The sequence below is a fragment of the Nyctereutes procyonoides genome, unplaced genomic scaffold, assembly GCF_905146905.1.
Source record: "Nyctereutes procyonoides isolate TBG_1078 unplaced genomic scaffold, NYPRO_anot_genome, whole genome shotgun sequence".
NCBI classification, from domain to species: domain Eukaryota; kingdom Metazoa; phylum Chordata; class Mammalia; order Carnivora; family Canidae; genus Nyctereutes; species Nyctereutes procyonoides.
In genome coordinates this window covers 9,946,142-9,969,589 of record NW_026575036.1, presented here as the reverse complement: position 1 = coordinate 9,969,589, position 23,448 = coordinate 9,946,142, and the positions used below count along the sequence as shown (strand labels likewise).

The window sequence follows — 23,448 nt, the reverse complement described above, 5'->3', positions numbered from 1 at the left end:
GCTTCCAGGAGAGTAGTATTAAAGACAAAACCCGAAAACGTTTTCCTTTATGTGAACATAGGACTGCTACCTAGAAATACAATCCAAAAGATATAAAGGAGAAACAACAAATTACTTGGGGAAAAAAAAACCCAGAAAATTCCCTAGTAAATCTCTGTTTTCAGAATGTCATCTATATCATAACGTGGCCCTCTGGATGGCTGCCAAATCACTGGACTAGAAATGTGGTTATGGGATCTAAGGCATAATCTTTGTTTCACATTCTTGTTCCACCCCTGAAATTCTTTTTACCACATTTAAACCATCAATTGGCAATTAGTTTAACATTTCTTATGTATATGTGGGGGCCCTGGGCTCTAGTGAAATCTTATAAAACTGTTTTTAACATATTCCACAGTGGAGAAAAAAAGCAAACTAACTAGCCACTCCACCTTTAGCTTTGCACCCTTCTGGTAGAATTATATGCAAAAACCAGCACGACTATGTTGGTCTGACTGCTGCTGAGAACAGGGGCAGTGCATATTCATCTTAGAGAATAAGCAAAGCCAGATTGCACTTTTCAGCATTTTGTAGGGAGGCACAGGATTTACATCCAGGGTATAATCTTGGCATATATTAATGTATATTTATTGAGTATCTACTCTGTGCCAGGTACAGTTCTACTCACTGGAAGATGCAAAGATGAATGGAATACAATTATGATTTTAAGGGGCTTACCATAAGGAGGGGACCTGAAATATTATACAAACAGCTATCATAAAGGTAGGTCTGATATGAAACTTTGATTGTCCGATATACTCATACACACCTTCAAAGAAAAATAGATTGAAACTGTTACTTTTTGTATACTTTCTGCACCCCAAGGCTTTAAGATTCAACCTGAGACCAACACCCAAATCCAGAAAAGGTCTGGAGCAGAAGCTGTGCCCAAGACAGGAGTCCAAAATTGAGTGCCTTGCTGGCCCCTTGATTAAGCGCACCTTCCAGAAGTTTGAATGTGAGACAGGCAGAGAAAATAAGTTTGTTGGTAATGTAGCTGAAGTTGAAGAAGTAGAGATAGATGCTTACCACACCACTGTGATTAGCAGAAAATCAGAATAAGGAGCAAGCAATGAGGTGCTTCTTGAGTGGAAGGAATGGGGATGGCTAACCGAGCAGAACCCTAGAGCTCCTCCTGAGGCCGGAGGGTCCCAAGCACTGCTGTGTCCTGGAATCAGGCTCTGTTCTCCATGGCTTTGCCTGTTGAGACTATGGTTCTATCCTAGGTGCCCTGGGTATGCCTATTCCTCACATACTGAGAAGACCTCCCAACACAACAAAATGTGGGAAGTTTAAAGGGTTATTTATATGCACAGCAGTAGAATTGTTCTTACCTTGAAGTTTTGGCATCACGCACTTAGAAGGTTCACAGATATTGCAATGAGTATTGTTGAATAAGATAAGTGGGCAAAGTACAAAGAAAGGTAAGAAGAATGGAAAATTTCCCTTGCTAGGAGAATCAGAGACCAGCCTTCACAGAGACATGGTCATTAGAACAGAGCCTCCATGTCAGAGGGTGTTTAGTTGGGAGTGAGGGGAGAGACTGCTCCCCAATGTACTCTCTTAAAAGAGAATATTTAAGCTGTTCTTAGGGTATTCCGTGCGTTGCGATAGTTTTTAAAGCTACAATAGAAATACATTGATGAGAATATTATGAAAAGAGCAGTTAAAGGGCTCAGATTTTTTTTTTTTTTTTTTTTTTTTTTTTTTTTAGGGCTCAGATTTAAGGACTCGGTCTTACCTCACACTTGTCTTTGCAAATGCGTGAGAGTTAGGGAGGATTCAGACTTGGAAGTAAGAATTATAGGCAGCAGACAACGTCTTGGAGGTAGGGCAAGGAGGGAAGTAGTTTAGCTTCAAATCAACACCAAAAGAGGAATATTCGTGGGTAATGAGGTTGGAAAAGCAGATCCAGATTTGAACTTTATTCTGGAGGTATTTATGATATCTAAACAAGGCGGCAGGGTGGGGGCATGGGATGTCATTGTTATGCTTCAAGAGCATTCGTCTAAAAATAGTATATGAAGTAGATTTGAAGAGTCAGTGGGGGCAAGTTAGGAACCCAGTGCAAAAGCCCATCTGAGGAGTCATGTGTATTATGGTCAGTGTAAAACTAAATATACTTGACAGTGTTACTATTCAGTATCTGTGTCAGTGTCTTGAATTGATAACATCTTCATTATTTATTTATTACAGATCTTTATGGTAAGTCAGTACCATAGCGATACTACACATCTTTCTTCAATTTATAGCAATAAGATTGCATACAAGATGCAAAATTCCAAAGCAGCTTGTTTCTTCAACAGCACATAAGGAAAAATAACAACCATTCCATACATTATTTACTATTTTGGGTAGAGATGTTACTGAAACCTAATACGTCCCATTTTTTTTTTTTTTTTTTACAAAGTGGATGCTTTTTTTCTTCTTCTTCTCAGATACTTTGTGAATTCTCAGATTTGAGAGAAAACCAAAAGCAATCTACTTTTTGATATTGTTTTGTAGGCTAATGTCTTAGGGCATAACATTGCACTATGTAAGGATTTTTTTAATTTAAAAAATTTTTTTGTTTATTTATTCATGAGACACAGAGAGAAAGGCAGAGACATAGGCAGAGGAAAAGACAGGCTCCCCACAGGGAGCCTGATGCGGAATCTGATCCCAGGACCCCAGGATCATGCCTTGAGCCAAAGGTAGACACTCAACCACTGAGCCACCCAGGCATTCCTATGTCAGGATTTTAAAACTCACATCTCACCATGTGTAATTACACTCATTGCAGCAGCCTACCTCTATCTGAAAGCAAGCTCATGATGAACAGCTTTCAAGTGTTCTATTCCAGAAATATATGAGGAAGATAGCCCAACAGTCTCTTGATAATGGCATCAAAGCTTTTCTTTCTTTTTTTGCTTTTTCTTGGAGAATTTCTGATTTTCCTTAGAAAAAGAACCAGACCAATGGATTCTCAATCTTTTCCATCTGAGATACGAAGGATTGGAGCTAATCACAGTCATCACATACTTCCATGGGAACTAGCTGCAAGTCCTACTCAAGAGAGCATAGGAACATGCACTTCAGTTTGAGAAGCATGTACTAGGGTTAAACCTGACCATAAATTAAAATTTTAAAGTCAATTCAAGTATGAAATGCTTTAACATTAATTAGAAATGACTTATGGATATCCTCACCACTAAATACATCTTAACAACCTTGTCAGTTGAAACCTCTAGCCTTGATGATCCTGTCACCATCAAGGATTATTCAGTGTTGGTAAAGCCCACACATACAACATACTTCCCCACCATCCACACACGTGCGTATTCCCAATCTTAACTAGACATAGACTTTTTCTTTCTTCGTTCTTACCTTTGTTTTCTGAACTTTGATTTTTCAAACTCTCTCAACAATTATATACAATTGCACAGAATTCACTCTTTAATTTTAGATACAAATACATTTAATAATAACAAATTTTCATTTGGAACACTAGATGGGTTATTGAGGGTTTGTTTTGTTTTATTCATTTTCATAAAACTGATTTCAGGCTTGTAAGTATCCTACACCATAAAGAAAAAAGCACAAAATACACAGAATATGTTTGAAGGTACTTAAGTACCTTCCCTCCTATAAAATCATGAGGAGAATTTGTACTCTGTTCACATTTTTTTTTTCTATTAGCAGAACTCCTTTGGGTAATCCTATCATTAACTTTTTTCTTTAATGATTTTATTTATTCATGGGAGACACAGAGAGAGAGGCAGAGACACAGATAGAGGGAGAAGCAGGTTCCCTGCGGGAAGCCTGATGTAGGACTCGATCCCAGGACCCCAGGATCATGCCCTGAGCCAAAGGCAGATGCTCAACCACCCAGGTGTTCCCTACCATTAACTTTTAAAAATACAAGCTGTATAAAATTCTGAAACCAGAAAAAACAATGGAGTAGACTGTCCACTTGTCCTTATTTGTTGATGTAATAGCTTACTTCAGGATGGTTTTTTGGAAGTACATATTAATTATATTTTGGCATATTTTCTTTGTTGGCCACATTCTCATCATTCTGACACATGTCAAAATTTATTTTAGGATTTCTGTATTTTTTACTCAACAAATATTTTTTTGACTGTCTACTATGTATTTTGGTGATGGGGATTCACCAGTGAATAGAACAGATACCAATCTTAGCTCACATATAGCTTAGTTTCTAGTGGGGAGAAGACAGACCGTGAACAAATAAAGAAGTTAAACATATCGTGTGACAGATGGTGATCTGAGGATAAAAGCAAAGCACATAAAGGAAAGAGAGTTCTGGAGTGGAAGGTGCAATTTTAAATAAGGTGGTCAGGGACCTCATTGAGAAAGAGGCATTTCAGCAAAGACCTGAAGGCAGTGAGAGAGTGAATCATGTGGTTACCTGAGAAGAGGAGCCTTCCAGGTAGGAGGAACCCTAAGTGCAGAAGCCCTGAGGTGACTGTATGCCAGTCTGTCCAAGGAACAAGAGGAGGCTGGTGTGACATCAAAAGAGGAGGAGGAGCTGATGTAATTAAGATCCCTAATCACTTGACTGAATTAAAAGGGAAATTACAAAAGAGTGCCTAAAGGTAAGTGTGCCATAAGAAGCAGAAATTGCAGATGTGCTCTCCTGTTAGCCTTCAGGCAAACTGCCCTGATGTGGAGAGGGTCATGGCAGGCTTAGCAGAGCACCTCACTACCACAACCACAAGAACTAAATTCTGCCAACAACCAGTGAGCTTGGAGTAGGACCCCAGCTCCAGATGAGATCACCGCCCTGGCTGACATCTTCACTGCAGTCTCAAGACACTGGGAAAGGGACCCATTATGCTATGCCTAGACTCTTGACCATGGAAACTGAGGTAATAAATGTTTATTGCCTTAAGATGCTCAATCTGTGGTACTTTGTTATGCAGTAATAGAAATTAATATAGCTAGTAGAAAGTGATGAGAACTTTAAAGACAATGGGAATAGGAGATAATAAGGAGAAGCCGCTACCTCTAGGGCTGAGACACAGCACCCAAGGAAGGGACACTCTACAGTCCCCTAAACCCCACAACCCTGGGCTGAGATCCACACCCTGTGCGAGAGGGCAGGTGTGGCTCACTGAAAAGCAGAGGAGTTGCTGTGGTGCAGCACTGGTAGGGCTTGTTGAAAATCCGCTTTAGGGAACTTGCTGGAAATCTGCCCTCTGGGACAGGAGTCATCAAACTACAGCCTGCAGCCTGGCCCACCACTTGTTTTCATACTGTCTAGGAGCTAAGAATGGTTTTGCATTTTTAAGTGGTTGAAAAAAATCAAAAGAATATTTTCTGGTATGTGAAAGTCACATGAAAAAAGGTCAATGTTTATAAATAAAGTTGTATTGGAGCATACACACACACAAAAAAGAAGGAGGATATACAATGAGGAAATTAGGAATGACCTCCTTATAGATCATTTTGAGAGTTCTGCCTTTGAATGAAATGGGAAGTTATTGGAGGTTTTGAACAAAGGAGTGGTGAGGTTTTATTGTGATTGAACTGAACATCAGTGTTTGAGGTCACCTAATGATGACTTCAAGAAAACCAAGGTGTTTTATGGAGCTAAGCTAAGATTTAGTGTCTGAGAAGTTTCTTTTTTTTTTAATTTTTTTTTTAAATTTATTTATTTATGATACTCACACACACAGAGAGAGAGAGAGGCAGAGACACAGGCAGAGGGAGAAGCAGGCTCCATGCACCGGGAGCCCGATATGGGATTCGATCCCGGGTCTCCAGGATCGCGCCCTGAGCCAAAGGCAGGCGCCAAACCGCTGCGCCACCCAGGGATCCCTGTCTGAGAAGTTTCATAGTTTTGGTTTTGTTGTTGTTGTCCTTGTTGTTTTTATTAAAAAAAAAAAAAAAAAAAGGAAGGAAGGAAGGAAGGAAAGAAAGGGGACTCCTGGGTTGCTCAGTGGTTGAGTGTCTGCCTTTGGCTCAGGGCGCCATCCCAGGGTCCTGGGATAGAGTCCAGCATCAGAGGGCCCTGCCTCTCCCTCTGCCTATGTCTCTGCCTCTCTGTGTGTCTCTCATGAATAATAAATAAAGTCTTTTTAAAAAATTTTTTAAGAAAGGGAAGGAAGGAAGGAGGGAGAGAAAGAGATCAAGTATTGTTGAGACATTGAGAGTAGAAACTTTGATTATAACATTATCCATACTTCTGATGAGGCTGATGAGTTAAAATAATCTGGAGAATATATACAGACGTTCCCCAATTTACCATGGTTCAACTTATAATGTTTTACTTTTAGTGGTGAGAAGGCCATGCACATTCAGTAGAAGCCATACTTTGAATTTTGAATTTGGACCTTTTCCCAGGCTAGTGATACTCATTATGATCCTCTCCTGTGGTGCTGGGTAGTGGCAGCCACAGCTCCCAGTCAGCCATGCAGTCAGGAGGGTAAACGACCAGTATACTGACAATCATTCTGTACCTGTACAACCTTTCTAGTTTTTCACTTTCAGTACAGTATTCCATAAATTACATGAGATATTCAACACTCTAATTATAAAATAGGCTTTGTGTTAGATGATTTTGCCCAAGTGTACGCTAACGTAAGGGTTCTGAGCATGTTTAAGCTAAGCTATGGTATGTGGTAGCTTAGGTGTATTCTTTGCATTTTTGACTTTAGATATTTTCAATTTATGATGGGGTTACTAGGAGATGTAACCCCATCATAAGTTAAGGAAGATTTGTAGTGTGTTTATAATCATAATAAATACATGGTAATTCTTTGTCTCTACTTACAGCTTTTCTTCAAGCCAGGACAAGCCCTGCCATTGTGTCAGTTAAACCACCTGCAAAATGCACAAAAATTGTATTTGGAAACATTTCCTTGGCATTCTGGGAAATTCAATTAAGTAATGTCTGTAAAGTACTTCAAAATCCTGAAGAACACAAAACTGACCTAAAAAAAAGATTTTTCAATTATTGTAAGGAAGTACATTATTTGGGGCATCTGTTTTACCTTTTTATATTATCTTAGTGATAACTTCTTCCAAATACTATTATCAATGGATACTCAGCCTATTCTGAGACATAAAACAATAATATTGGAAAAAGCTAATTACTAAATCTGGCCTTGTTTTACTACCAAAAAAATTGAACAAAATTTCTTTTGAACAGTAGTTCTCAAAGTGTGGTCCTGGCACCTCTGAATGTTCTAAGACATTTTTAGGAGGTCTGTAAGGTCAAACATATTTATAATAACACCAAGCTATTATTTTCTTTCTTCATCTTCATTTCTCTTATGAGTGTACGTTGGAATTTTCTAGAGGCTGTTTCATTCTAAATAGATAGAATACAGGAGCAGATAGGAGAACCTATCTTCTTGTATTAAGCCATTAAGACATTACAGAGATTTGCAAACATGTTAAAATAGTGCTATTCTTTTCATTATTTTTCAAGATATAGGCTATTTTCATAAAAATGTTTTTTTATGTTAACATTCAATAAGTTTACTACTGTTATTTGAAATGAATAGACAAGGAACTCCATAATTTTTTTTAAGATTTTTTTTTATTTATTCATGAGAGACACAGAAAGAGAGGCAGAGACACGGGCAGAGGGAGGAGAAACAGGCTCCATGCAAGGAGCCCGATGCGGAACTCGATCCGGAGTCAGGCCCTGAGCCAAAGGCAGACACTCAACTGCTGAGCCACCCAGGTGTCCCAAGAATTCCATAATTTTTAAGTGTGTGAAAGGATTCTGAAATCAACAAGTCTGAGAACCATTGTTTTAGAATGTGATTTACAAGAGAGCAGACGTTTTTTGTGTTGTGCATCAATGCATCAGGTACTCCAAAGAGTACCTGGTTTATTAAGTACTCAGCAAACACTTGCTAAATGAATACATGAATGAATGAATGGTTACTAAGTTGTCAGATAAACTAACACAGACTTCTTAAGGGTCTGAAACAAACCGTAATATTTGAGTTGTTGAGGTTTGTACACACATTAGGATAGACTTATTTTATGCATGCACTAGAATTATTCATGAAAATAATTCAGAATAATGTGAAATAATCATTTATATTTCCATTTACATCCTCTCCACACATTCAAAGACCCCTGATAAGACTAATAATCACCCTTGGGGCACCTGGGTGGCTCAGTGGTTGAGTGTCTGCCTTTGGCTCAGGGCGTGAATCAAGTCCCACATAAGGCTCCCTGTAAGGAGCCTGCTTCTCTCTCTGCCTATGTCTCTGCCCCTCTCTCTGTGTCTCTCATGAATAAATAAGTAAAATCTTAAAAAAAAAAAAAAAAAAAGAAGAAGAATCACCCTTTTAATGAAAACCAAGTTCTTTTGAGTTTTCAGCATCTGTGACTGGTCCTCTTATCTTTTTGGTACATTCACAAACTCCTATATCTTAGCTTTCACTGGACATTTGACAAGGCAAATAATCTTCCATAGAAACTAGAATTGAGCAAAAAAACGTGACTTGCTTCTTTTAGCTGAGGACATGTGGATACTAAATTAGAAGCCTGGTCCCAAAGGGTTAATGCTCCTAGACTCCAGAACTAATGTTACACTATAATAACTGTAATTAGGGAGAAAAGACAGAAACTAGGAAATTCAGGTTTGTAATTAATAGTAGTCCAATGAGCTGAGCTCCTCCTTGGAGAACTAGAAGAGAGCAATTAAAAAATAATAATCTGACTTTTAAAAATTATTTGTTTTTTGTTTGTTTGTTTTTTTAATTATTTGTTTATTTGAAAGAGTATGTGGGCATGCACAAGCAGGAGCAGGGCAGAGGGTGAGGGAGATAGAGGATCTCAAGCAGACTCTGCATCAAGCATGGAGCCGGAAGCGAGGCTCAATATCAAGACCCTGAGATTGTGACCCCAAATCAAGAATTAGACAAGTAACCAATTGAGCCACCCAGGTGCCCCCTGACTCTGAATATCCTTAAAGACAAAACAAGCATTATGTAAAGTACTATTGCATTAGGTAGGTAGAAATAAAAACAAGAGACTTAAATTGATTTGCAAAGACCTTACTTAGAGTGGATTATTTGTCCTATTATTTTCTCTAGAGCAACTTATCAGTAAATCTTTATTAAAGTAACTACTATGTGCTAAGCTCTCCCTGGCTCATAAAATCTGAAAATTCAGTAGTCCTTGGCTCATAAAATGTACATTTCAGCAGAGAAAGAGACAAGCAAACAAATAAACAACAGAGATAATTTCAGGTATGAGCACTAAGGAAAAGAAGGAGACAGGCCATTGTGTTAAAGGGTGATTATTTGAAGGGTCAAAGTGAGGGAACAGGGTGGGGAGCTACGATGTAGAGTGGATGCTGGGGAATCTCTCACTGAAGTGGTGGTTTCAAGCTGACACCTGAAAGGCAGGAAGAGGCTTGCTGGCAGGAGCTTGCAAGGACAAGACCTCAAAGAGTTTGGAAGAAAAAGGTGGCTAGTGTAGCTGGAGCCCAGAGAGGAGAAGGGTCCTCCTATATGGTATGGTCAGAAGCCAGTAAAAACAATGTCATGAAATAGCTTGAAGAAATTTGAATTTTATTTTTGAGTGCAATTAAAAGTCTTTGAAGAGCTTGTTCTAGTCATGTGATTCAGTTTGCATTTTGAAAATCAGTCTGAAAAAAAATTTAAAAAAAAAAGAAAAAAAAAGAAAATCTGTCTGCTTCGTGGAAAATGGATGACAGAGGAACAAGAGTAGAAGCAAGGAGACTTGTTAGAGATGACTGTCCACCTGGGATGGGGACAATGGATGGTGGTTTGGACAGCAGTGGTGGCAGTGAAGAAGGGGACAAGTGGACAGATAAGGGATCAATGTGTTCTTTGTTTAAAATTATGCATAAAAAATAATAAAATTATGCATAAAACTTACCTTGCTTATAAGAGGAGTTTAGCAAATGGTAGCTTTTATGTCACGGCTCTATCCTTAAGCAAGAAGCTTGCAGAGATGAACAAATTTGTGCTAGCTCCCAGGACTAGTAAATTCAGCCAGTGCACTGTCACTAGGTACTGTTACACCATTCACAAAATGCCTTACCTGCAGTCTTTTTCCTTCCAATCTTTTATGCATTTAGCTGCCATCCTGGTCATCCTTAAACATTGCTTTCATCATGTTTATCTTGCTGATAAGCACAGTATATGTATTCATGCAGTTATTGGGTAATTGCAGTGAAGTAGGCTTACATGGCTGGTGGGGGGAGGTTCATACACGTAAGGTAGGGTTTTTGCCTCTGGGATTTTATAGAATTTGCTTGGGGAGACATGATTAACTCAAATGAAATAATAGAGAGATCAAAAGAGATGGCATAATTAGCAAAGCTTTCATAACAGAGGTAGGACTTCTAGATCTTGAAAGGGAAACTCTTAGTAAAGGGAGAGGCAAAAAGATGCTAGGTTAAAAGAAAAGCAAAAATAACATCCTGGTTTTGTGGCATAGAGTAGGGATGTGCTTGAGAGCTGAGTGTCTGCTCTGGGAAAGTGGAAGACAAAGTTGCAGGGCAGGATGGTGCCAGACCGTGAATGTGATCAAAAGCTGGGCATCAAGGATTTGGACCCGATTCAGCCAGATATAAAGTGTTATTAAAGATTTGTAAGTAAGATTCGGTTGAGTGAAGGCTTTACTGGGACCAATGATCATTTCTCCCTCTAATTTCTAAGGTAATTATCATTATCTTTAGGTACTCATTAGGTACTTAGCTTATAACTCTTTGCACTTTAAAACTATATAATCTGTAATGACTGCAGCCTGTATGGAGTAGGTGCAGAGTAAATGTTTGATGATGATGAAAGACATGTGTAAGGAAGATGAATTTGGCAACAGCATATGGCCTGAATTGAAAAGAAGAAAGCCAAGAGGTAGGGAAATCATGAGGACGTTGTTCCAGAAATATAGGCATGAAGGAAGGAATGTGGAAGAGACAGATATGAGAAAATACTTAGGAAGTATAATTAAAGGGAACCGAACCAATTTGAATGTGGAGTGCGTTAAAAATTAATTTAAGTTTTCAAGTCTAAGTGTTTTGAAGGGTCACGACGCCATTCGGGTAAGATGGAAAACTTTCGGGAGAGGGAATTGGTTTGGGGGAATAAAGTGAAGAATTTGGTTTTGGACAGGCATCCAGGATGATGACAGGATATTCATTTAGAAATGGCCTTGGAATTTGGCTAGATGAGAATGAAGTGACTATGTAGATACAAGGCTGGAGTTTTGTTATAATTTTATTCACTTCAGCAAATATTTATAGAGGCCCCACTATGTGCTAAGAGCTATGGGATATAGAGTTAAATGGGGCAGAGACTTTGAGGAATTAACCTAACAGGGAAAACAGATATGCGAAAGAGAATATAAAGCCTAATGAAATAAGTGTCCAGAGGAGATTATATACTGAGGAGGTGAATTAAATAGTGCTTTAGTGGTACAAATTTCTCCAGAGAAAACTGAAGAGTCCATGAAAGTACCCATAGGTAACTCTTTCTGCTTAATTTTTCCTCCCTGTGTCCTGCTATTCTGGCCACCACTGTCTAGTCTCAAGATTGGCCCTCAAATAAAGGCAATCGTCTCTAAGCTGGGCATGAAGAAGACCAACAACCAATCAGGTGGCCCATCAGGAAAATTGTCTTCCATAAAAGCCCTTCTTACTGAATAGTGAATGACAGATACACTTAGATCCTCTCTCTTGGGATGTTTTAAGTGTAAGTCACAGACAGTAGTCACTAGAAGCAGACATAGCAGTAGAAGTTGGGACTGTATATGAGAAAGAAGCGGAGAGATGCTGATTTAGAATGACAAAATTACTAGAGCATGGGCAATAGATGCTTGTCAATGAGGGAATGAGCAAGGCACTAGAGCCTGTTGTGGAATCATAAGAACTGCAGTTGATTTCTGGAATCAACAATAGTTTTGGCTGCTGATATGTTTTTCTAAAGTTTCCTTATTTCCTTAAAATAAACCCTCAGTATTTGTAGTGCTCTGAACACGTCCTGGCAGTTTGTATCTCATAAGAACCCAGCTAGCACAAAGGAATTCCTGTTGTTTTGGCTTTCATTATATCTGCAGAAAAGGGTATCTTGTGAAGGATAGGTCAGTATGATCTTCATAAAGCAAGATCAAAAGGATGTTCACAAGGGCACGTGCGTATGTGGCTGCCTTCCCAGAAGAGTGTAACAGTAGAGGGTAAAAACCTCAGTTATATCTTAGAGCAACTCTGAATCCCCAAATTTATACTTTTTGGTATTCCTTCTCTCTTTTCTCATCATGATCACAGTATAGGTCTTGGTGCTTGACCTTGGGGAGAGCAGAGAAAAGGAGAGCCATGGAGACTATTCAACGCAGCCACCAAGCTTAAGGAAGAAAATCCCAGAAGACAGTAGGCAGTGTAGATGCCAAGAGCAACGTGTCAAGATCAGAGTTTCTGAGTGTGCAGACGGCTAACCACCAGTTTATGATCACATGATTTGTTAAAAATGAAGATTTCTAGATCACCTTGCCCCAACTGAATGGGATCTTTGGGTGGGAGACCGAGGAACTTGCATTTTCATAAGTATGCAAGCTGCTTCCCTTTGAGACTCACTGCTGTGAGCCTGGTATCAAGGAAAGAAAGAGAATGTTGGCTTCTGAGGAAGCACTCAGGACTGAAGGGTGGAAAAGCTTGGCAGAGCATACGCATACATTGCTGTAGGAGTGAAAAGGAAGGAGAGAAAGTGTGTGAGGTAAAACTGGAGTAGAGGGTGTGCAGAAAAGAGAGTGGGATGCAGGTTTGCTCTGGGAATGATAATTGAGACCATGGAGATGGATTAGGTTTCTGCTAATGCCAGAATTTTCACCATCAGCATAAAAGTGCTATATAACGCTTTCCCCTCCTCTTTATTATAGTCCTTTTAAGATTTATGGAGCACCAACTACAGGGAGAACATTGTATTAGCAGCTGTCAAGGAAAACAAGAGCTTATCATGTACTTAGAGTTGGACAAAATAAATCTATAATTTATATTTAAGAGCGACTACAGAGCAACATGCAAGTAAGTGCAAATTCACTCATTTTACCAAAACTCATTGTGTTCATTAAGTGCGGATACTTTCCTTGACTCCGCAGGGTGTGGTTTATCAGAAGGCGACCTGGGTGAGTTTAAAGGCAGATTTTGAAAGAAAGTGAAAACAGATTACAGTCAGTTTAAGGCATTCTAAGTAAGGATTTAGAATCATAGAGTTCAGAAAGAGGGTACATAACTTCATTCATTTAACATTCCATAAATATTTATCAAGTGCCTATTGTGTCATAGACACTGGAAATACAGCGGTAAGTAATAGACAAAAATCCCTGCCCTCCCGGTGCTTAGTATTCTGGTGGGAGAAAGACAATAAAACACAATAAACAAATTGTACAGTATATTTGAAAATGGTAAGTGATTTGGAAAAAAAAATAATAAAGCAGGGAGAGAGGATTTTGGAGGAGGAGGGAGAGCCGCAATATCAAAGATGGTCTTTTGGGAAGAACTCACTGGAAGGAGACGTTTAAATAAAAATTTTTAAGTAAGTGTCAGGAAGATTTGTGGATACGTAGTGGACATGTGTTCTGTTAGAGGCAGCAAGTGCAAATTCCTCCACGAAAAGCCTGCCTGGCATTTTCAAGGAACAGCCAGGAACCAGTGTGTGTGTGTGTGTGTGTGTGTGTGTGTGTGTGTGTGTGTGTACACGCACCCCACCCCGCACGTGCAAGTGAGGAACGGGGTAGTAGGATAGAGGTCAAAGAGGAGAGGGGTGAAGGGTGTTACATAACCTAAGGCAGTAGGACCTGGAGATTTTTGCTTTTCAGTCAAGTGGAATGGGGAGCCACTTGAGCAGGATGGGAGCCTCTAGAGCTGAGACCAGAGAAGTGAAACGTGAACTGACACAGACACTTCATTTCAGCTGAGTGAACTTGGGCCCAATTCTTAGCCTCTCTAAATTTGTTTCCTCTTCTGTAAAATAGTGAAAAATATTCCTCCTTATGAGGTTGTTGCAATGATTAAATAAGATGATTTGTGCAAAACTTTTTAAAGATTTATTTATTTATTCATGAAAGCTATAGACTGAGAGAGAGAGAGAGAGAGAGAGAGAGGCAGAGACATAAGCAGAGGGAGAAGCAGAGTCCTCGAAGCCCAATGCTGGACCCCGGGATCATGACCTGAGCAGGTGCCCAACGGCTGAGCCACCCAGGTGTCCCTGTGCAAAACTTTTAGCAACGACCTGACATAGCGTAGACACATTTTTTTCCCTTCCCTGTCTTCTACTTCCTCATTTCTGTCTTTTCCACCTGGTACTAGGTGCTAGGAGAAAAAGACCAGAGTAAGCCTTGCAGGTAACAGCCCACATAAGGGGGAGGTAGAAAAGGGTGACAGTTGGTGTAAGGCCTATGTTAAGTGAGGTAATAGCTGAGATTGAAGGACAATCGTTATGTCGTGTTTTACGGTGTGGATGAGAGAGAGAGAGAGAGAGAACTGCAAGTAGAGATTCAGATAGGTGGTCCTATTAGGTACAGACGCTGGTCGGCCAGGCCTCGCTCTTTATTTTTTTTAAGATTTTATTTATTTATTCATGAGAGGGAGAGAGAGAGAGAGAGAGAGAGAGAGAGAGAGAGAGAGAGAGAGAGAGAGGCAGAGACACAGGCAGAGGGAGAGCAGGCTCCGTGCAGGGAGCCCGACGCGGGACTCGATCCCGGGACCCCAGGATCACGCCCTGGGCCAAAAGGCAGCTGCTAAACCCCTGAGCTCCCCAGGGATCCCCCGGGCCTCGGTCCTTTAAAACCCACCCCAACAATCTACCTTTCTAGGTAGTTTCTCAGACTCTGGGATACGGCAGCAGTTTTAATGGCTCCGTTGTCGAACGTGTTAACGCCCTGAACGTCAACCGATTAATCTCGGGTCTTCTGCTGAACGTCTGAGTGATTCTCCCCAGGTCTAAACTATCACGGGGGCTCTTCTACTTGAACAGTTTGTCTTGTTGGTGCCGTCACGGGGGTTGGCACCTTCGAGGTCGCTGCCTAGAGCGACCTGTGATGACTTGGAAACATCCATGAAGACAACAACAGAGAAGCAACAGACCTCCTCCCCGGGAAAGCCGGTGTCACTCACGCCCGCTCGGGCTTGGGGCCGGGAAGCTGTAGCCGCCCCCGCCCCCCCCCAGGTGCGGAGGCTGGTGAACCCCCAGGCGAGCGGCGGCGGGGAGCTGCCCCCGGAGGTCAGGGTCCCTGAGTGCCCGGAGTCGCCTCCCACATTTGCTCGCTCCCCGCATGTCTATTTACTCGCGCTGACCCGCGGTCGCTGAACGGGCCCGAGTGCAGCGGGCGCCGGGGGCGGCGGCCTCCTCGCGGCTTCTCCGCGTGCACCCGGAGGGCGCGCGGCGGGGTCGCTCCCCGCGGGCTCCCGGTGCGTGCAGCCCGCCGCCCGCCGCGTGGGTGCCGCCCAGACCCCCGTGGCTCCGCCGGCCCGGCTCCCCCTCCCCCCCCGCCCCCGCCCCCGGCGGCGCTCGCAGGCTCCCTCTCTTCCCTCTTCCCACACCGCCCTCAGCCGCTCCCGCCCCGCACGCCGGTCTGGCGAGGAATCGAGCGCCGCGCGCATCGATGGCTCTGCCCTCTGCGGCCGCCAGGCCCCGAACTCATCGGTGAGCTCGGAGCTCGATTTCCCTAGGCGGCGGCCGCGGCGGCGGAGGCACAGCGGCGGCGGCGGCGGCGGCGGCGGCGGTGGCGGCGGCGGCGGCGGCGGTGGCGGCTGCCCGGCCAGTACTCCCGGCCCCCGCCATTTCGGACTGGGAGCTAGCGCGGCGCGGGCACTGAAGGCGGCGGCGGGGGCCAGAGGCTCGGCGGCTCCCAGGTGCGGGAGAGAGGTACGGCGCGGACCACCCCTCCTGGGCCCCTGCCCCGGTCCCGACCCTCCTCGCCGGCGCCGGGCGGGGCCGGCGGCGAGTGAATGAATTAGGGGTCCCCGGAGGGGCGGGGCGGGGCGGGGAGGGGGCGCGGGCGCGGAGCCCCCGCGGGCGGGCGGGCGGGCGGGGCGGGGGCGTCTGCAGGGGGAGGCGCGGGGACGCGGCGACGCGGGGAATGAGGAATGGGCGGTGCGGGGCTGAGGAGGGTGAGGCTGGAGGCGGCCGCCGCTGGGGCTGCTTCCTGGACGGGGAACCCCTTCCTTCCTCCTCCCCGAGAGCCGCGGCCGGAGGCGGCCGGGCGCGGAGAAACTCGCGGGCTGGGCGGGCTGCCCCTCGGGGCGGCCGGGTGCGGTGGAGGTTACTCCCGATGCTCGCCAGGCTCCCCTCCCCCTCCCCCTCCCCCTCGTCCGCTCCCTCTCTCCCTCTCTCTCCCTCTCTCCCCCCCCCTCCCTTCGCTCCCGCACCTCTTCCTCCCTTCCCAGCCGTCGGCTGCCTCGGTTACTGCCTCCTCCTCTGCTGCATCTAGCATCTCTAGGACGGAGGCATAAACTTCTCCCTCGAGCGCAGACCGGACGGACAGTGGTCCTTTTCAGAGTACAGGGTGGGTATGGGAGTAATAGGAGAAGGTCACGTTTCGGAAGAGCCGAGGAAAGTGCTGAGGAGACCACTGTTGGTGGTTATTGTGTTTGGGAGAAAAAAAAAAAAAATGCATCTGCAGCCGAGTTCCTGACTGCTCCCCTCCCCCATGTATGGGCTGTGACATTGCTGTGGCCACAAAGGAGGAGGTGGAGGTAGAGATGGTGGTGGAAGAACAGGTGGCCAACACCCTGCAACGTAAAGCCCGTGACTTCGTGAAAAGGAAAAAGTTAATCCCAGAAGGTCTGTTTTGCTTTGTCAAGTTAAAACACACACACACACACACACACACACACACACACACACAAAACCCGCAGAGCAGAAACAGGGCTTTTTCCTTGCTAGTTGAGTGTAGGCAGCAATAGCTAAAATCCTAAAGTTTAATTTGCCTGTTCTTGTCCTTTCCCGTATCTCTTGTATATTACCTTTGTCCTCACAAATTTGACCCCCCATCCCAAGAAGTACTACTAAATAGCACTCACACACATTTTTTGTTTTGCTTTTTTTTTTTTTTTTTTAAACTGACTTGCAAAGAGGAGTTAATTGTAGCAGTCTTCCAGCCAACTGCCTGAAATACTCTTAGGCATGTGTATGCTCTAGCAGAAGTCCTAAGCTACCTTCTTAAGTCTTGGCATTTATCAAAATAAGAGTTAAAGCAGAAAGGTACTTTCTGATTTTTATACAATATACATGTTATATTTGTAGTGGGGAAAAAATCATTTACATAGAAATCACAAAGGGAAAAATTCTGTTCCTAATCATCATCTCAGAATCAACCATATGAGTGATGTCACTCTTAGGTGACTAAGGTCCAAAATGCTGACTCGACCATATGATAGACTATAGACATCAAATACGGTTGATATCAATACTGTTTACTTTGAGACTCTAGGCATCCACAGCCATACTTGATTTTAAGAGACTGTAGATGAGAGGATAATTCAGTTTTATGATTCAAGTGACTTTCTTTTTCCTGTAACAAAACACTGGGTTCTAGTCCCACTTTACCCCTCTGTAGCTGTGGGTGAGGGGGGCTCTTTCTGGGCTATGATCTTCAGTAAGACTCCGTGGGAACCCAGTTCTGTCTAGTGGATTTAAATATTATTTGGTTTCTAAAATCCAATACAGGGATTTTTTTTTTTTCTTCCCCAGAAACAACGGCTGCATAAACAGGTAGACACCAGAAGGTGTGAGTGTCTCAGAATTCACACAGTGAAGCTCTAGTCTGGCATCTGTCCACAGTATCTCCTAGGCTATCAAACTTTTTAGTTGAAAGGACACCTTATACTCTTGAAAATTATTGAAGATCCCCCATATGGGGTGTGTCGATACGTACCCTAATACAAATTAAAACTGAGAATTTAAAAAATTGGTTAATTCATTTAAAAATAGAAATAATAAGCCTGTTACTTGGTAACATAATAGCATTTTTATGAAAACGGTTTTTCAAAACAGAATAGTGGCATTGTTTCACATTTTGCTAATTTCTTTAACTATATTGCTTAATAGAAGACATCTGTATATCTGGTTCTGTGTTCACTGTATTGTGATCACGCCTGGAAAACTCTGCACTTGTGCAAAGAGTGGAAAGGGTAAATAACATTGTGGTAGTAATAGTATTGTTACTATTAGTGGTTTTGACCTCTTGGACCCCCAAAAGTTTTAGTAATGCTACTGGATTCTCTTGGATAACAGTTTGATTAACTACTGTTCTAGGCTATCCAAGTTGTTGAGTGGGAAGGATAGGCAGAGAGGTAGCGTACATTTTGGTGTGATTCTTCTCATTGTTCCCCATTTCCTATGGCCTGTATTTGGAATAAAAAGTGGGAGTGAATAGGATAAGATACATGCTTGTACAGGCTCCCATGATGGCCTAGCACATAAGGCTAGGTGGCACAGAATAGGCCACGGAGCTGTAATATAACAGTTGTCTAGCCTGACTGTTCTTTGTGAGAAGACCGAAAAAGCTTAAGGAGGTAACGGTTAATATGTTATCATTTGGAAAATCATACTACCTTTCCTTTGGGGGTGGGGTACTGCCTATTTGGATAATTCTTGGTCTTCAGTGACTAGGATTCTACTTCTATAGTGTTTATATCTGCACATTCGTTAATTGAGAATGACTTATCCTGTAATAAATTATTGTGAATATACTGCCATTCTTTCTGTAATTCGTTCCTTATTTTTAATAATATGTAGTTATAGGGGGAAAGGAGGTAAATTAAATAAATGTACTTTATTTCAAAAAGTTTGAAACAGCTGATTAAGAAATATTTCCTCTCTTGAGTTGTCAATCTTACAAGTTGCCAGTATTTATGACAACTGTTGAGAGACTACGTACAAGAAGCAGAGAGTAAAAGTCACTGAGAAGTAGTCACTTACAGATTTTAAAGTTTGTCTCATTAAAAGCAGTGCTTATTTTTGAATTTTATGTAATTATATTTTTCTGGTGCAAAGTGCTTTTCTCAGCGCTAATGTAGGATTATATATTGTGACACGATGAAATCATACTGAATATGAATAGTTCAAAAATTTTTAAGTTCTCAGTTTTTATACACTGTTACTTTCCCTAGCGGATGTGTTATAGACCGAAATGTTATCAGATCTGCTTTGGTGTCTCAATTTTTATTTCCCCACTATACTGTCCAGCTTTATTTTGACAGTGTTCCCTTCACTCCCTCATCTGACTCTTGCTAATAACTCCAGGAGAACTACCGTGATGATGCTTTTTAAAAAGGTTTCTATAGCTGTTGGCTCCGACAGAGACACTCAGCATATCCACTTGTAACTCTTAGGGGCCAGAGTCGACTAGGAATACTGTAGAGGTAGCTGTCAACAAGTTTTGTGTGGGTGTGTCCACAGGGTATAGACACTTGTACTGAGTGAAGTCATGGCATGTTCCTTTGAGAGCCATTAACTGCTACAGAACAGCAGACTGGCTGTTTAGATAGAACAACCTGAATATAAGATAAAAGAACTTTGTACTCTGAATGCATTTTTCTCAAATGTTGTTGGGGGAGTTTGTTAACAAAATGCAATTCATTATAATACTCATCTGTGGTCAACTGAAGTTTTTGTCACTGAATTTTCTGAAGCATTTTAAAATGATTTTTTATATAAAGGTAAATTTGTGTTAAAAGGTATTGATAGAGTGGGTTATACTAACCTCATGTTCTAATTTATATTAACCACATGTTCTAACCGAGTTACATTTTCATTATTTTTATTATAAGGCCTGCTGAAAATGACTGAATATAAACTTGTGGTAGTTGGAGCTGGTGGCGTAGGCAAGAGTGCCTTGACGATACAGCTAATTCAGAATCACTTTGTGGATGAATATGATCCTACAATAGAGGTAAATTTTGTTTTAATATTATATTGATTTGTGCAGGCCCATTTTTTTGGCACAAAAAATAGATTTCTCTGATCATTTTTTGTGACTACTCATTACAAGGCAATTATACTGCAAATGATTTTACTGAATTTTCTGAAATGTACTTGGGTTCCATTGGCTTTATTCTGAAGTTATATATACAACCAGAGATCTGGAGAGCTCTTCTGCTCTCTAGAGAATATTAAGATATATAACATTCGTTCTATGTTAATATGTGTTTTTTGATTGTCAGTGTATTTCACAGTTTTGTAAGAGGGTATAAATGTGAATTTACAGCTTACCTAACAGTTATTTTTTTAAAAAAGTGACTGTTATTTTTATGGGGTGGTTTTTTGTTTTCTATTTTAATGTCATGTTTAAAAGATATAGTTAAAAAAAGATATAGTTGAATTATACAGGTAGAATGTAATCATTTGGTGGTTGGTTTTTAAAAAACTACTTAATTAGTAGCATTTTCCCGTTTTCTCTTCACACTGAAGTGGTGGAGAACCCACAGCCACCTGATACATTTTAAAATCTCATTATTTGTATATTTTTATTGTATCTATATCTGGTAGTATATAAGGGTACCACTACCAGTCCTTACCTTTGCTTTGCAGCCCTCTCTTAACTTACTAAAAGAAATGTTAGAATTGATTAATGAATAATTTTTAAACTTTTTAAACTTCATGAAAAATTGCCAAAGTAAAGGCCAACAGGAAAATAAAAGAGTAAAGGCCTGCAAGAGACCTTGAGGGGTCACATATTTCCTACTGCCTTCTGGCAGCTCTAAACTCAAATTATCTCAAAGCAGATAAGGATTTATTTAATCCTAAAGACCTGTAAGAGGGGGTGTCACATCACTGTCCTTGTTAACTCACTTCCAGTATGTAATTATAAGCATATTTTCTACATAATCTGAATATTCATGTTAACTATAACATCAGTGGAGATGGAAATAAATATATCACCTCATCTTTGAAAGAGACTTATGTTGTTAGATTATTTCTTAGACTTCTTTACCCCAGGTAAAGATTTTTATTATCCCTTAGCTTTTATTCTGGATCTGCAGATCATAGCAATTTTTAAATCCGCTCTGAAAAATTTTCCAGAACTTTCTCTGAGTTTCTTACCGTGGAATCTAGAACAGGTTAAGGTGCCCTGCCAAGAAACAGACATATAATGTCTTCAAAAACATTTTGACTGCACTGAGGTAGATTCTGAGGGCATTGGTGGCCTTGGCAAGATGTTTGTGCAGCTAGGACTTTGAGGATTGATTAGATGACTTCATAAGGAAGTGTCAAATATTTTTGGTATTGCAGGGAAAAAAAGAGAGAATACTTATTTGCAAAGATTTGATTTAAACCTAGCCTGCTTTTATTTGGCATGAGTAAAGGAGAAGACTAACTGAAGTGGACCACCTGGATAATAGTCTTCTATATTTCCTCTTGACAGATCAGTTCAGTGCTGTATGGTGGTTTTTCTTTTTCTTTTTTTCTTTGAGGAGGATTAAATAGTTTACCCAATTCTAAAACCGAGGTTATATGGCATATACTCCATTTAAATCAGACTTAAAAGGAAATTTTAATAGAATTCAGGCTAAACACGGAAGTTTTCCTGGGATTTTGAAAGGTGATTTTAGCAGAAGTGCTCTCCATCTTCTCTGAAAGGCCTAGGGATACCATTACACTCTATTTCCTATATACTGATAGTGTGATAAAACATGTTAGGAAGCCTTTCTTTTTTTTTTTTTTAAATATTTTTATTTTTTTTTTAATAATTTTTTTTTAAATTTTTATTTATTTATGATAGTCACAGAGAGAGAGAGAGGCAGAGACACAGGCAGAGGGAGAAGCAGGCTCCATGCACCGGAAGCCCGACGTGGGACTCGATCCTGGGTCTCCAGGATCGCGCCCTGGGCCAAAGGCAGGCGCCAAACCGCTGCGCCACCCAGGGATCCCTAGGAAGCCTTTCTTGTTAGAATTGTTAAAGTACAATATAGATCTAAAAGCCAAAAGTTAATCCTTTATTTTGAACAAAAGTGGAACATTTATAAATTCAAACCTGTAACTCTGATTGTAATTTCTGCCAGACTAGAAGACTTGACTCTGGGAAGCATTGATTACCTGTGAACTTTGAAACCTTGACACTCCCTCACTAGTTTAGCCATCTGGGAAAAGCTATCAGAGATTGTTTCTTGTCTCCCAAATTACAGTGAGTCTCAGGGAACTGACACATTAAATTCTTGGTGTAGTCCAACTACAAGAAAGACAAGATAATTTAGTAGCTTATTTTAATAAACAGTAGTTAAGCAAAGATGCTGACTTGATGTTTTTATAAAAAGTTAAAAAGGAGATTTGGGGATATCACTACTGCTCTTAGGTTTTGATTGGTGAGTAATGTAGGTCAGATAAAAATGAGAGGACATAGATTGCACATTTGGAATTCTCATCAGTTTTCCTGCACTAAAACAAATGGAAAGAAATTTTTTAAAAAATTAAGTAATATCTTTTCCTAGTGTTTAGAATTTACAGAGATACCAGGAGAAAGATAAGGAAGGTGGTCATTATTTCTTTCATTTTATAGATAACAGTAGTCTCTGAGAGGTTGTAACTTGCCTGAGAATACTTAGTAAATAGTGGAATTATGAGTTTTCTGAGACCAAGTTAAGTGGGATTTCCACTGTACCCTTGTATATAACTTTAAAAATGAAAAATTGATCTTTAAGCTAGGAAGATATTTAATATTGGAGGCTGATTCAGATTTATTCATATACCAAAATTTGAACTTATGTTACAAAATTAAGTGTGGTGTATAGATAGAGCATGTTTATATTTGAGGCTGTGCACATGATAATCAGCTTCTGAAACATTTTACCTTATCTTTTGTAAAGTTCACCAAAGAGTTCCAGAAATAATGTAGTACATTGTTAGTGGTACAAGAATATTAAAAAGTCAAAGCAATCTCCAGGTGCAATACCAGGCTAGAAATAATATATGCTTTTACAGTTTAGAGATCGCTTGTTATTAAAAGACATTCTCTGAGATGTATTTTCCATGGTAAAATTTAGTAGAAGGAGAAAACTTTGTTTAAAAAAAAATACCAAATAGTTATAGACATGGAGATCAGAATGATCATTTGATCGATGAGCAAATATATTGTGTATCTGTTGGATATAATATACTAGTAAAAATAGATACAGTTATATTTATATATATAGATATCTATAGATATAAAAGTATTTTTTTTTAGGTTCCAATTCATTGACATTTGCATGCTTCTGTTAATGTGACACTTAATTCAGTCTAAGTACTGTGCCCTTCTTCGATGAAAGTTTCCTACTCAGTAAGATGATGGATCCATGATTGGATTGATCTTTATCTCTCTGAGCTATGGAGTATTTATTCAAGATTTATCAGTTCCTCTGTTTTTTTACTTTTTGTCTTAATTACGGAATTTATTTTACTTGCTGAATAAGGTGTTATAGAGAGAACATTT

General features: G+C 40.8%; 1 protein-coding gene across 5 annotated transcripts in view; it reads left to right on the top strand.

Annotated features, from left to right (window-relative positions):
- The first annotated feature begins 4,786 nt into the window (after positions 1–4,786).
- Positions 4,787–23,448, top strand: part of KRAS (KRAS proto-oncogene, GTPase) — a 50,378-nt gene continuing 31,716 nt past the window's right edge. For 2 of the 5 annotated variants that reach the window (XM_055318609.1, XM_055318605.1), the window contains exons 1-2: positions 15,769–15,902; positions 19,811–19,932. In XM_055318609.1, coding sequence (XP_055174584.1) covers positions 19,822–19,932 — 111 coding nt within the window. In that variant the 5' untranslated portion in view covers positions 15,769–15,902; positions 19,811–19,821. Of the gene's footprint in view, positions 4,911–15,768; positions 15,903–19,810; positions 19,933–23,448 lie in introns of those variants that run through there. The other 3 variants (XM_055318607.1, XM_055318608.1, XM_055318606.1) reach the window with 3 other exon arrangements.